Raw genomic sequence first — 13328 nt, 5'->3', positions numbered from 1 at the left:
CTACATTGCTAGGTTTTAATTCACACTCTGTATCATAACATCACATTAAGCCAGCTTTGAGCCTGTGAGATGCTGAGCTGCGGTTGCTGATTGCTCATTCTATTCCTGATTAAATAAATGGAACCAGATCAAAACAAGATCAGGCAGGCATAAAAGAAGCTACAAATCTCCTCCACAGGACACACAAAAAAGCAGTTTTCCAAGGACCAACACTAGGTGTATATTTGTATTAAAACATCAACAAACAACATTGTTCAGATAACTCAATTTCCAGTTATGAAAAATAAAGACATTTTACATATTTATAAATGTAAATCATTCCAGGAAAATATAATTATATTACTTAGACATCTGACTGAGATTGTGTTTTACTACTGGGAAGTAATAAGTATAGGGCCTTCTAGTGTAATAGAAATATCTATTATCTTTACACTTTTAAGACCAAGTATCATGGATTTTCTTTTTTTTTTGTTTCTTTTTCCTTCCTCCTTTTTTTTTTGAATTTTTAGTTTTGAAACAGAATCTCATTAGCCCAGGCTGGCCCCTGGAGCTCACTGTGTAGTAGGAGATAACCCTGAGCCTTTGCTTCCTTTACTTTCACCTCCTGAATCCAGGGATTAAGGGGCATGTGCTGCCAGGCATGGTTTTTCTGTTCTGAGATTCAACCCAGGGCTTCTCGCATGCCAGGCAAGTACTCTCCAGAGAGAACTACATTCACGGTTTTTCAGTTAGCTTTTAAAAAAGCTCTAATAAGGCTGGGCAAGGTGGCACACATGTTTAATCCCTGCAGTCTGATGGCAGAGGTAGATGGATGGATCTCTGTGAGTTTGAGGCCAACCTGATCTCTATAAAAAGTACCAGGCCCTCCTAGCTCCATGTATCCATCCTTTCCAAAGGAAAGATGAATAGGGAGACAGCAAGATTCCAGATGACAGAAGTCTAAAAGTGTCTATGTAATTTATTCACTGTCTTCAAATATTATTTCCTTCATTCTTTTCATAATTATGAAAGCCCACTGCCATCCCTCTTAATAAAATGGCACAGTGAAGAAGAGCAAGGCACTGTGATTTCCAAGAAGGGCTACACCCTTGTGTCCATCCCTGGAAATGACTGTCATGTCTGTTGCAATCAACCCCAAGTTGACATGCAGAAACAGAATCCTGCATCCCAGGGTTGATGTCAAATACATATTCCAATAGGCAAGCTGCCTCTTCATGCCCTGTCACAAACAGCAGAAGCAGAAAACTTTGGAGACAGGCGATGTACTTGCTAGGCATTCCTTGGTTGAAGGCCTGCCTTTAGAGATGCAAGTGCCTCTTTATAAAAGGCCGTGGTGGGCTGAACAAGTCATGAGATTTGACATGTAGAGGCAGCTTTAAATGCTAACAGATACTACCTCTCATGCAGGCGTGGCTAACCCTCAGTCACACACAGCCAAGGGTAGCCATGAATCTGGTTGAAAAACAAACTCATGCCCAACAACAACAACAAAATCAGAAACTTACTTAAAGCATTACATAATTTGTAACTTGATAACATGGTCCTCAACCATGAACTTTGTAGATGACAACATTATGGTGTTGTCACATCTAAAGTTTGGACATGCCTATAAATTATGTATAGAGTTGTAACATGGGAACAGTAAATAATTGAAGGTAGGGTTGGTTTAGGTGAATACCACTCACCAAAGCACAAGGACAATCGAAGTCTATTTTTCTTTAGAAAATAGACAGCAAAGATTTGTCTTTGTCTCGATTAGGGGGAATGGAGCCTATGGCTTCAGCGTGGCACAAAAAGAGTAAACCAGAGAGCATAATCAAACATGGAATTATGTTCCATCATGCAGAGAGAATTGGAATAAACACCCTCTGCAGGCTCAGGATTTCAATGTGTTTGTTCCCAGCAGGTGGTACTGTTTTGGGAAGTTGTGGAAGAGGTGGACTCCAGCTGGAGAAGGTGGGTGACCAAGAGAAAGTTCTTAAAGGAACATTATCCTTGGTCACTTCCTTCTGTGTGTATGTTTTCTGGCCCAACATGAAGTGGATAGACCTCATCTCTGATGTCTTCTTCAACATGATGGACTGAACCCTTTGAAACTATGAATCCTTCCTCCCTTAAATGGTCTATGGAAATGCAGACATGGTGTTGGAAAGCAACTAATGCAGCGAGATATCTCTAACACATCTGGAGGTTGCTTTAAGGAAACAGAAATTCTGTTTTGTTTCCCCAGGATGGTTATGAGCATGATCTCATAATTCCTTTTCACCACAAGTAATACAACTCCAACTGTATTTTGAACAGAAAAGCCAGGTTACTCAATTCTTCTCTCTTGAGAATTCAAATGACAACAATTTCAAAATAAAACGTAACAACTGCATTGCTGTCTGAATTGAAATACATACATTTGTAAATACATCTCTGGATGCTTTCTATTTTGGTGTGACTCAGAAGTAGTTGAGAGGAAAATTTTAAGGTATCTATAAGTCATTTGTCTTGATTTCTTTCTCTTGCTGTGAACCTATTATTTATTCTAGTAATGCCTATATAAATATTCTCTGGTGACGGTGTCCCATCAGTTGTTTTCTGACTTCCACATGTGCCCCCTCCCTCATACACAAAATAAATAAGCAAATGTAAAAAGAAAAATTTAGGAAGTATGAACTGATTTAAATTTGATGATATGCTAATTTTCATAAGACATAATAGGCATTTAATAAGTTATAAAGAAGAAAATAAAGGCAAGTAATAACATTTTGATTCTAATTTTCTCTATAAAGCCAAAAAAAGTAAACAGTAAACATAAAAAATACTGTTCTGTTAGCAGTGTGTTTTTTCCCCTTCAAAAATTGACAACAGCATCAGGCACCTCAGATGTCCAGAGTGAACTGGCTAGCCACATCAGGGGGAAAATGTATCCTTTTGTAAATATACATCGCATTAACTTTCATCTTATACAGAGGCAGCCATCTTTCCCTAACTAATTCACCCAGACACTGGGACTATGATGGGACCATGGTCTGTTCCAGGGCACCCTTTTCTTCCAAACCTGATGTGTGAGTTCATGAAAATATGCCTGTGAGCTTACTCACCACAGGCCTGTGGACGTCCCAGAATGCTCTCTCTTGGCTGTCAAGAATCTTCCTTTCAATTTTGTCTCTTTTCTTGTCCACTCTGTCAATGTGGTAACAATGAAGAGTTAGCAGGGTTAAGCGTACCACCTCTGCACTGAAGGCCTCACCCGAGCAAATCTCCCTGTAGACTCACAAGGACTCACTTTGCTTGTGCTTCTGCTTGCATGAAAATGAACTCCCACTTCCGGGCAAATGCTCTCTGCAGCCTGGCCAGGCTTTCCTGAAAAAACATGGCACAGCTGTTATTCTAGTGCTCCTTCCAGAATCTCTAAAGTATTGTATATGCTCTGAATCTGAATCAACTGTGCTTTCTGAACTCAACTAATCATGGGCCTCATGGGCCTAGGCTAACCTCTAACTTACAATGTAGCCAAAGCTGACTTTGAACTTCTCATCCTCTCCCCTTTACCTCCCCAGTGAGGGGATTATATATATCTGCCAACATGCCTAGTTTATGTAGTTCTGGGGATAGAAAACAGAGCTTTGAGCATGCTAGGCAAGCACTTTACTAACTTTACTGAGTATTACTTTGTCTGGACTGAAGACAAATTCACTGCATCTGTCTGTGCTCCCTCTATGGAAACAGGAAAGCAATGCCTTCCCACCACTGAGCCAATTGGTTTTTTCAGGTCCTGAGAACAGCCATCAGTCCTTGGAAGCCAAGTATATGCTCCTGCACAGTACTCTGGATTAGTTATCATAACACAGCAATCATTAGAACAAACGATACCAGACTCCCTTGATCTGATGATGGCGATTAATCTGAAGGGTCTGCTAAATCGGTCCCCAGTGTAAACAGTTTTCAATCCTCAGAGGTTGGACATTATCGATATAGTAATTACCTGAAATCTTTACAATTAAGTTAGCCTAAAAGATATGCTTCTCTTTATATGTTGAGTTTGTATGTTTAGAATTCTACTGTCCTTAATGTGAGGGAAAAGAGGAAGCAGACAAAGAGGGCTCACTAAAGCTTTGGGCTGTGAAGTCTGGTCCTTAGGATTCATTGATGCAGAAAGGCAGAGGACCCAGACATGGCCAAAGGTCTGATTTCTAATCATTTTACACCACTGTATGAATATTCTTGGTACTTACGGCTTCGTAATCTGCTAGCTCTAGCCTTGCCTTGTTTTGCATTGTTCTCTTGCAGAGGTAAACAGCTGAAAGGAAAAATAATATCATTTCTTGGTTGCTCATTAAAACTAAAATATTAAATACAGAACAATAGTACTACATGTCGAGATATTTATCACTTTCTCTCAAGTTTAATTTTCTATTGTTATCTCTTAGACAAAAATAAATGATGATAAAATCGCAAGTTTAAGATTCAAATACTGGCATTTAAGAAGTCACAAACAGGTAGAATGTTAAATGAGGGTAATCATTTATTGGTATTAAACAGTTGGCATAATTTTATCATCAACAAATAATGAGATAAATCTTTTCAGAGGTTAAATGAACTTAAAATATAGATAAAAATCATTTTGTAAAATGTGGTTGCATAAAGAGGTGTCTGATGGGCATTTGAATTAGTTTGAGATTGTACTGTCAACTACAAGGGTGTGTTATGTAAGCTTAAGGGTTCTTGGCTTCTTTCTCTCTTTGTTTTGCAAGTCTCTCATTGGTCAGTTGCTCTGTGCTAGGAGTGCAGTGCACTCATATAAAATATGCTTCCCCTCTATGGCCTTTTCCTCAGTCTGGTTGGCTACCATGCCAGTTGGTCATGGAGATGACAGGGATGGTAGCATTGCCTTGGAGCAATTCTTTAGATGGTTGAAATTATCTTGATGACTCTCATGAACATATCAACACAACCAGTTCTACAGGTAGAGTCCCATTTCCCAGAATACCTTCCATCATTGTTTTCCATTAAGTGTGAAAGTTGGATCTCATGAAGCCCAATACTAATTAATTATATCAGTCTACATACTGAATGAAATCACCAGGTGAGTTTCATTAAGTATTCATTTTTGTAAAGCTATGCCTGTGGAGATGTCTTATACATATGACTTTGCACTTAACAATATTTGCCTTGGTTTGACACAAGGAACTACATACAGCTGCTATCAATCACTATGACTTCACTAGTTAAGAAATAGAGAAGCCAGGAATGTGTAGTTCACAGGGGCTAGAAATGCAATGGCTAAATTTGTACTTGGAAAAAATATAACCAGTGTGTGTGTGTGTGTGTGTGTTTGTGTGTGTGTGTGTGTGTGTGTGTGTGTGTGTGTGTGTTACTGGGGTTTAAACCCACCCAGGGCTTTGTGTGTGCTAGGCAAATGCTTTATCCCTGAGCTATATGCCAGCCCTCAAGTTGAAATGTACCTTTCTAAAGTAATTCCTTGGAAATCATGTGAGGCAATTTTGATGACTTTGTGGCATAAAATCAACAAGCAGTTGACAAGAAGCACTGCCACTCAAGTGTTAGCTGAATAATTAAGGAACGGGATTTGGTCCAAATGCATCTTGACCTTTTGGTCGAAAAGCCACATTTCTGAATTAGGTCTCTTAAGTGAGGACTAGTTAGAAAGGGAAGGCTAAAAGGAGATCATTTCTCTTAATTCTGGAATTCTCTACAATGTGGAGCAGTCTCTTGCACACTGATGTCTGTGACAAAAATATTCAGGGTCCTACCCCATAGATGTCAGGAAGTTATGACACCTCCAGCTAAGGATGAAGACAAGAATGTTTACTTCATAAGGACTAGAAATGCAAAGGCCAAATGTACACTTTGAAACATACAATACATAATCCAAACAATGCAAGTGAAACATATGGTCAGGAGGCAGCTCTGTTTCTTTTAAAAGAATCTTTGAATGTTTATTTTGTGGATTAACTTTCCCCCTTTCCTTAAATTAAAAAAAAAAATCAGTTCCCACAATCTTGCTTCTCAAGTTTGGGTAGCTCAGGGAGTATCAAGATATTGACAATTTCCATCTCTAGTTATAAACTCCAAGCATGTTTTCAATGTTGGTTTAAAGTTGACATCATCTACATGACTCCAACTTATGCATAAAAGGAGTGTATAGGTTGTTCTCTAGCTGACCCTCCTCTTTGTCACCAAGAGCCATTGACAGAGTCTCTAGTCCTGCAGTTCTCAATATGTGGGTTATGACCTTTTTGGAGGTCACTTATTAGATATCCTGCATATCAGATATTTATATTACAATCCAAATAGTAGCAAAATTACAGCTATGAAGTAGCAACAAAATCATTTTATGGTTGGGGGTCACCACAACATGAGTAACTGTATTGAAGGGTCACAGATTTGAAAGGTTGAGAACCACTGCTGTAATCCTTCTGTGATGTAGAACAAGAGAGAAAAAGAAGGAAGAAAAGGCAGAATAAATATTCCAAAGTTACATATCTTTATTCTACCTTGTGCATAATTTGAATTTCATTTCCAAAATAAAAGGTAAAAATTAGTAGACAACTTTAAACAGATATGTGTTTCAGCAGACTTTATATTAATTTTTATTATATTTATTGTATGTGTATGTATGTGCTTATAAGCACATATGTGTCATGGTGCACACCCATGTGTTCAAGTGCATGTGTGTGTGCATGTGCGTGTGCGTGTGCGTGTGCGTGTGTGTGTGTGTGTGTGTGTGTGTGTGTGTGTGTGATGGTCAGAGTACAATTTGTGGGAGGGAGTCAGTTCTCTCCTCCTACCATGTGGATTCCAGAGACTAAATTCACATCATCTAACTTGGCAGCAGGCACCTTACTCTGCTGAGCCCACCCCCTCTATTTTTATTTAAGTATGTATTAAGTATTTATTTAAGTGTTGTACAGCTTGATGCTTTGATATACACTTACAACATGGAAACGCTAAGTCACAGTCACTGTTTATCACTATCACCTCACCATCCTCATCCTCTTCACCCCCACATCCTGTCAGATTAGAATATTTAAAATCCACTCTTAGTAACCTTCAAACATACATACAAACTGTTGTTGCATTTTATATGCTAGAATTCCCCAACTTATTCCTTCTAAGTGCAGAACTGAATTTGCCGATGATTAATGATGCTAAACATCTTTTCATAGCCCAGTGGTCATTTCTTTGTCTTTCCTTAAAAATATTTATCCAGGTACTTACTCATTATTTAACTGAATTATTTGCTTTCTGGCTTAACTGACACACTGTGTTGATCTAGCTACTCTCTGGACTTGACAGAGGTTTGAAGCACATATTTTCTTCATGTTGCTTCTGTGGATTTTGGAAAATGTCCCCCACCCCATCATTGTCACAGGTACTGATAGGTCCTCGTGCTCAGAAACATTTGCCAAGAGGAAATGCTCAGTATCTGCCAAGTGGAAGGAAACACCATGATTTATTGACCTTTTGAGGTTTTGTTTATTTGCCTGCTTGTCTTGTTTAGTGATTCAGCTAGCGGTGATATTTTATATTGGAGGATTCGCCTTTTTTCAGTTAGATCTAAAACCAATTTGTATGCTAGAGATGAAAGACGAAAGCTCACTGCATATGCAAGAAGTCCATTTTCCCCTAGGCTTCTTGAGAGAAGGCAATTTAATAATAAAGATGATATCCAGCAGATTAATTATGGATTGTGTGTGTGTGAACATATTCATATACTGTGCATCAGTGGTACATGTATTGCAATTTGCTTTTCTATATTAAACATAACAGGATTGAAATTTACTATGATGTTTTACATGGATACAGTTTGTTTTCTATAGGCACCATACCCTATCCTGTGAATGAATAATGTGTGTGTGAGTGTGTGTGTGTGTGTGTGTGTGTGTGATATTTTTAACCAGATTTCTATCACTAAATAAATAATTTTTGGCTGTATGAATAATGATCAAATAAGAGTTTTTCTTCCCATATATTTGAAGTCTGTGGAAAATAGCAGAGTTTGAATTTTACAACGTTGCTACATTTTTGTACATAATGATCTTCTTTTAAGGAATGATGAAATTTTTCCTCCTTTGGGTTTTTGCTAGTCTGGCTTGAGAGAGATGTGTTAAAGTCCAGTGGTTTCATTATCTTTCTGTATCTGTCTTATTAAATTTCCATCATTTTTCATGTTATAGGTTTTGCTATAACGTATTTCTATGGATTGTTACCTCCACCAATTCAATATTTTTTAATTTAAATTTTCTATTTAATGTTTTTCCATTTAATATTTTTAATTTAATCAATATTACTACTGCTAATTTTGTTTTCTTGTTGTATTATATTTGCCTGATACATCTTTGTATACCATTTCATTTATTTACTTATTTAGTTAGTTTTTGAGACAAGGTCCAACTGTGTAACACAAGTTGGCCTTAAATTCTCCATGAATGTCAGACTGGCCTCAGCCTCCCAGAGACTTTCCTGCCTCTGCCTCTCGAGCGCTGGGATTAAGGGGGTGTGTTCCCATAGCTAGCTTGCCACCATTTGCTTAAACTGAGTTACTCTGTTTCACTTAAAATCCAACTATGATACTATTCTTTTGGTAGACAAATTTAAATATTTTCATCCTTAATTTTATTTTATGTGAACAGGCATTTTGCTTGAATGTATATGTCTGTGTTCATACATGCCAGGTGCCAGAGAAGAGCATCAGGTTCCTTGGAACTGGAGTTACAGATGGTGGTGAACCTTCATATGGTTGCTGGGAATCAAACCTGGGTCCTCTGGAAGAGCAGCAAGTGCTCTTAGCCACTGAGCCATCTCTCCAGCCCCTTTTCATTCTTTGGTATTCCTTTCCTCACATCTTCTTTTCCCCATTTCCTTTCTCCTCTTTCTTCCTTTATTTTCTACTCTTTGGTTCATGAGTGAGTTTTCTTTAACTTCTACATTAGTATTTGATAAGTAACAAAACTTGTTCAACCTTACCTCCTCAAATAAAGGCTCAAATATTTACCTCCTAAATTATAACCTCAGAAATTAAATGGTAACTACAATCCATCATCCATGATTAAAAAAAACCCAGTTTATCCTCACTCTTTACAGTCTTCTAATGTTTAAATACAATTTATTTTGTACTGCTAATTATCATTTTAGAATGAATCATAATACTCATAATTCATTTGAAAACTATTTTGATCCAGTTGTTTTGGATCCTGGAAGGAAGGCAGTTAAAGATGTTGTCTTGGGAAATGAAACAGAAAACTGTATTATTTGTTTGAAAACTGTGTAAATTTATTTGAACCAATGTATCTGAGCTTAGAGTCTTTCAAAGCTCATGTCCATTACTGTTTAGGATTCCCATATTGTTTCTGGTTTTCCTGGGCATTTTCCTACTTGTCTAGAGGAGGTAACTATGCAGGTGACAGGGAGCTGGAGAGCAGCATGCTGAGCTCCAGGCTTTCTGTCAAGTGGCCCCTGAAGCACACACTCTATAGCTTCCTTCCGTTCCTCCCACTGGCACACACACCAGCACACTAATATGTTTGCACCCTGAACATACAGCACACACAAGTTCTTATACAAAAAACTCAATTCTGTATGTCTGTGAATCTGAGACTCATCTCAGAGACATTGTGAGAATGTCTCCATTAAAGAAAATAAAGCCAACAAAAGGACAGTGAACTCTTTTTCCTGTGTCATCACTGGTCCCCCTCTCCTCTCCCACTCCTCTTCCTTTGTGTGATGTATTTATCAATGATACATTTAAACTTTTCAGAAATCTTTGGGTTGTGGGATGGCTCAGTGGGTAAATGTGATGGCTGCCAACACTGACAATCTGAGTTCGATCCCTGGTATCCACATGGAGGAAGGAGACAACCAGCTCTTTCAAGTTGTCCTCTACCTCCACACATGGAATGACAGTTGTGTCCCCCATGTAACTTTTAAAACAAAAAATTTAAAATTTCATGAATTTTAACTAGCATTCCTAGTACTTCCAAATGTAATGCTTAACACTTTTTCTTATTCCTCCAATCCTAAAACAGCCTGTGGTGGTTTGAATGAAAATGGCCCCATAGGGAGTGGCACTATTGGGAGGTGTGGCCTTTTTGGAGGAAGTGTGTCAATGGGGGTGGGCTTTGAGGTTTCAGAAGCCCAAGCCAGGCCCGGTGACACCCTCACTTCCTGCTGCCTGAGCATCCAGTTATAGAACTCGCAGCTTTTTCTCCAGCACCATGTCTGCCTGCACCCTGCCATGCTTCCCACCATATGATAATGGACTAAACCTCTGAAACTGTAAGCCTTCACCTCAATGAAATGTCTTCCTTATTAAAAGTTGCTGCGGTCATGGTGTCTTTTCACACCAACAGAGACCCTAACTAGGACATGACCTCAACTCTTCCTTCAGTGACCACTACTGATTTCCTAAGCTCTCCTGAGCACCCTAGCATATGTTCTCTATCTCTGAACCTGCTTTCCAGATTTACCAACGTTTCTATCAACTGTTGAACATTCTGGATTGGTCTTCCAATTTACCAAGTCATCACCTCCAATTTATTCCAACTTGCTCATTGAGGCTTTGATTATACCATCTTCATTTTGCATTAATGCAAGATCCACAGGATTGCTTCTCAAATCTTTCTGGAAACATTCCCGTGTTCTATTTTATTTTGTGACATTTCCAGTTCTCTTTGTAATCATCTAACAATTTACTTAAATTGCTCTAACCCACACCCCCTGTTCACCTGTTCTTCTTCCCTATGGCTTCATGTTTCCTCGGGTGCTGTCTCATTTTTCACTTTGAGCTTGTCTATTTAGCACACCAGGCTCTTCTCAGTGTCCTATACACCAGCTATAAAACAATGTTCTGCGGTAATTTCAGGTTTTCCTTGTCCTGGTACCCCAAACTGGCTATCAGTCAGAAACCCGTTTTTCTATTGGTGTAGTGGCTTGACCAGTGACTTCCTTCTTAGGCTTCTCACATGCTTGTGACTGTACTTCTGAAATATCATTTTGTTTTTCTCCCAGCTTCCTTACTGCTTTCTTGGGAGGCTTGGTATAGTTACAATGACTTCACATTGAAGTCCTGTGTTATCTCAAGTCTCAGCAAAGTTCTTTGTCAAGTTATGTTTCCTGTCACTCTCAGGGCACTGACCCTGTCAACACTCTGGTCTTTTCCAACATTCAATCCAGTTTTCTTCAGACCTCTGTAGGCTTTCGGATTCAGTGCTTTCATTGTGGTTCATTATTTACGATACGGAGTGGCTACTTTTCTCTAAGCCATGTGTTTTTACTGTACTTTAGCCTCAATTTCTTTATGTCTGAAGAAAGCTGCCACTTATTTCAGCTCTGAAAACTCATGCACATGGAGTTGCAACACCACTAGAACAATTTGCACGGCAGGTCTTGTCCATTAAAAGGCTGATTTCCTTCGGAGTACTGGTTCCCACCTTGCAAAGCAGGTCTCCGACAGAAACCATTTCAAATGCAAACTGTATGAAAACAGTGTTTTGTTGTTGTTTTAACCAGAAAGGTAAAATCTAGTATTGCTGATGATGGTGGGGAAAAATGGTTTTCTTTAAACTACGAAAAATTACAAATGTGGACCCTTTCATCCTGTTATGATGTATGTCTAAATGTTAGAGAAACTTTGCTGTAAGAAGCTGATTTTATTCTGATACTTGCTAAATTTTCAAATAAAATCTTAATTTAAACTAGAAAAGATATTCTGACTTCTATTTTTTTATCCCATTTTTTCCCAGGCTATACATTATTGTATTTCTTTGCATATATAATAGAAAGGGATTTTAAAAAAATAATAGGGTCTCATACATCCCAGTGCTGGTCTTGTACTCCCTAAGTAGCCAAAGATAACCCTGAATTTCTAATCCCCCTACCTTTGCTGCTTGAACCCCAGCCCTTATATTTCTTCAAGCATGCTTTGCTGCTACTTTTTCTGTTTGTCCTATGTATATAGTGCCTATGTAACTCACACACACAGACACACACACACACACACATACACACACACACACACACACACACACACACACACACACACACCAAGGTGTACATGCACTCACACAATATGAGGAGTAAAGATAAAGGCAATTTAATTTTTGTATAATTTTGGGTCAATCTATGTACAGTTACAATATTATTAAAATAAGTAATATCTCTATTTTTAACAAAAATGGCACTTACTCTCTCCTTTTTCAGGTCTTCCTTTCTTCCAAATTGTCAAGAGAAATTAAATAATAGTCATCTACATTTTAGAAAGTATTCATATCCCATCTAAGGTCTGAGCTGAGGATTGGAAGTGACATCTGGTAGGGAGCCCCAGGCCCTCTTTGTAACCTAAGCACAAACATTGCTCTCTCTCAGCTGGAAAACACACCTAAATCAGAGTCACGCCTTGGAAGCCTTTGCCAGCCTTACCCTTGCTTCCCCTCCAGGGAATCTAGCCAGAGGTACCGTGCTATAACTTGGAGAACAGCACAACAACCCCGGGAACAATGTGCTATCAGTTTCTTGTATTATAACAGCTCCAAGCTGCTCAACGCTTCACGAAGGAAGTGGAGAGCATCGGTGGGTCACTGGGATGCCTTAGAAAAAATATTTCTCAGTTCAAAGAGAAAGCTCTTTGGAAAGAATCTGATACCACAATCTTAACAGGAAAGCAATCTGGGTCAGCTGCCTAAGCAGCCGCTTGAGAGTACATTTAGTCACAACAAATGCTACAGATACAATGGTGTGGCACACCTGGAACACTTAATATCCTTCGGACAATGGTAATTATTAGTAATCTTTAGAAAATCTTTATTGTCTGTCCTGCAAAGTACAGATCCAGGTGTTTTTCTAATTGTCTCATTTTTTTTTAGTATTTTAGTATGGCCAATGAGAGATGTGGCTTTGGCCTGGTGGCCTTGCACTTCTCAGAATACCAGCTGCCTTGGTGAGATGGCCAGATGGGATGATTGCTCAGGTGTCCTGTGCTCTGACTCTTTAGGATGAAGGAAGCCAGATTCTCGCTGTCAGACATTGGGAGCAGGGTTGGCAACTGGAGCAGTGGCTGAGAACTCACATCTGGTCCACAAGCAAGGGCAGAGAGAGAAAGAGACATGGGGATGGCCCCAGTTTTTGAAATTTCAAAGCATGCCTCCAGTGACACACTGCCTCCAACAAGGCCACACCTTTGAATCCTTCCCAAACAGTTTTAATAACTGGGAACCAAGCATTCAAGTATATGAGCCTATGGGTGACTGGGAGGCTTCCTATTCAAAACCTTACCAAGGACCTTACATTATTTCTCCCTCCTTAGTGTAAAATCTAAAGAT

General features: G+C 38.9%; 1 protein-coding gene across 2 annotated transcripts in view; it reads right to left on the bottom strand.

The window, feature by feature from the left end:
• Rgs7 (regulator of G protein signaling 7) overlaps nucleotides 1-13328 on the bottom strand; it is a 386347-nt gene that overhangs the window by 52298 nt on the left and 320721 nt on the right. For both annotated transcript variants that reach the window (XM_059280689.1, XM_059280690.1), the window contains exons 6-8: nucleotides 4224-4288; nucleotides 3275-3351; nucleotides 3090-3171 (exon numbers count right to left, since the gene is read on the bottom strand). In XM_059280689.1, coding sequence (XP_059136672.1) covers nucleotides 3090-3171; nucleotides 3275-3351; nucleotides 4224-4288 — 224 coding nt within the window. The remainder of the gene's footprint in view (nucleotides 1-3089; nucleotides 3172-3274; nucleotides 3352-4223; nucleotides 4289-13328) is intronic.

Source organism: Peromyscus eremicus, chromosome 15 (genome assembly GCF_949786415.1).
Source record: "Peromyscus eremicus chromosome 15, PerEre_H2_v1, whole genome shotgun sequence".
Lineage (NCBI taxonomy): Eukaryota > Metazoa > Chordata > Mammalia > Rodentia > Cricetidae > Peromyscus > Peromyscus eremicus.
The sequence above is the reverse complement of the archived record's forward strand: the minus strand, read 5'-3'. Positions and strand labels throughout refer to the sequence as shown.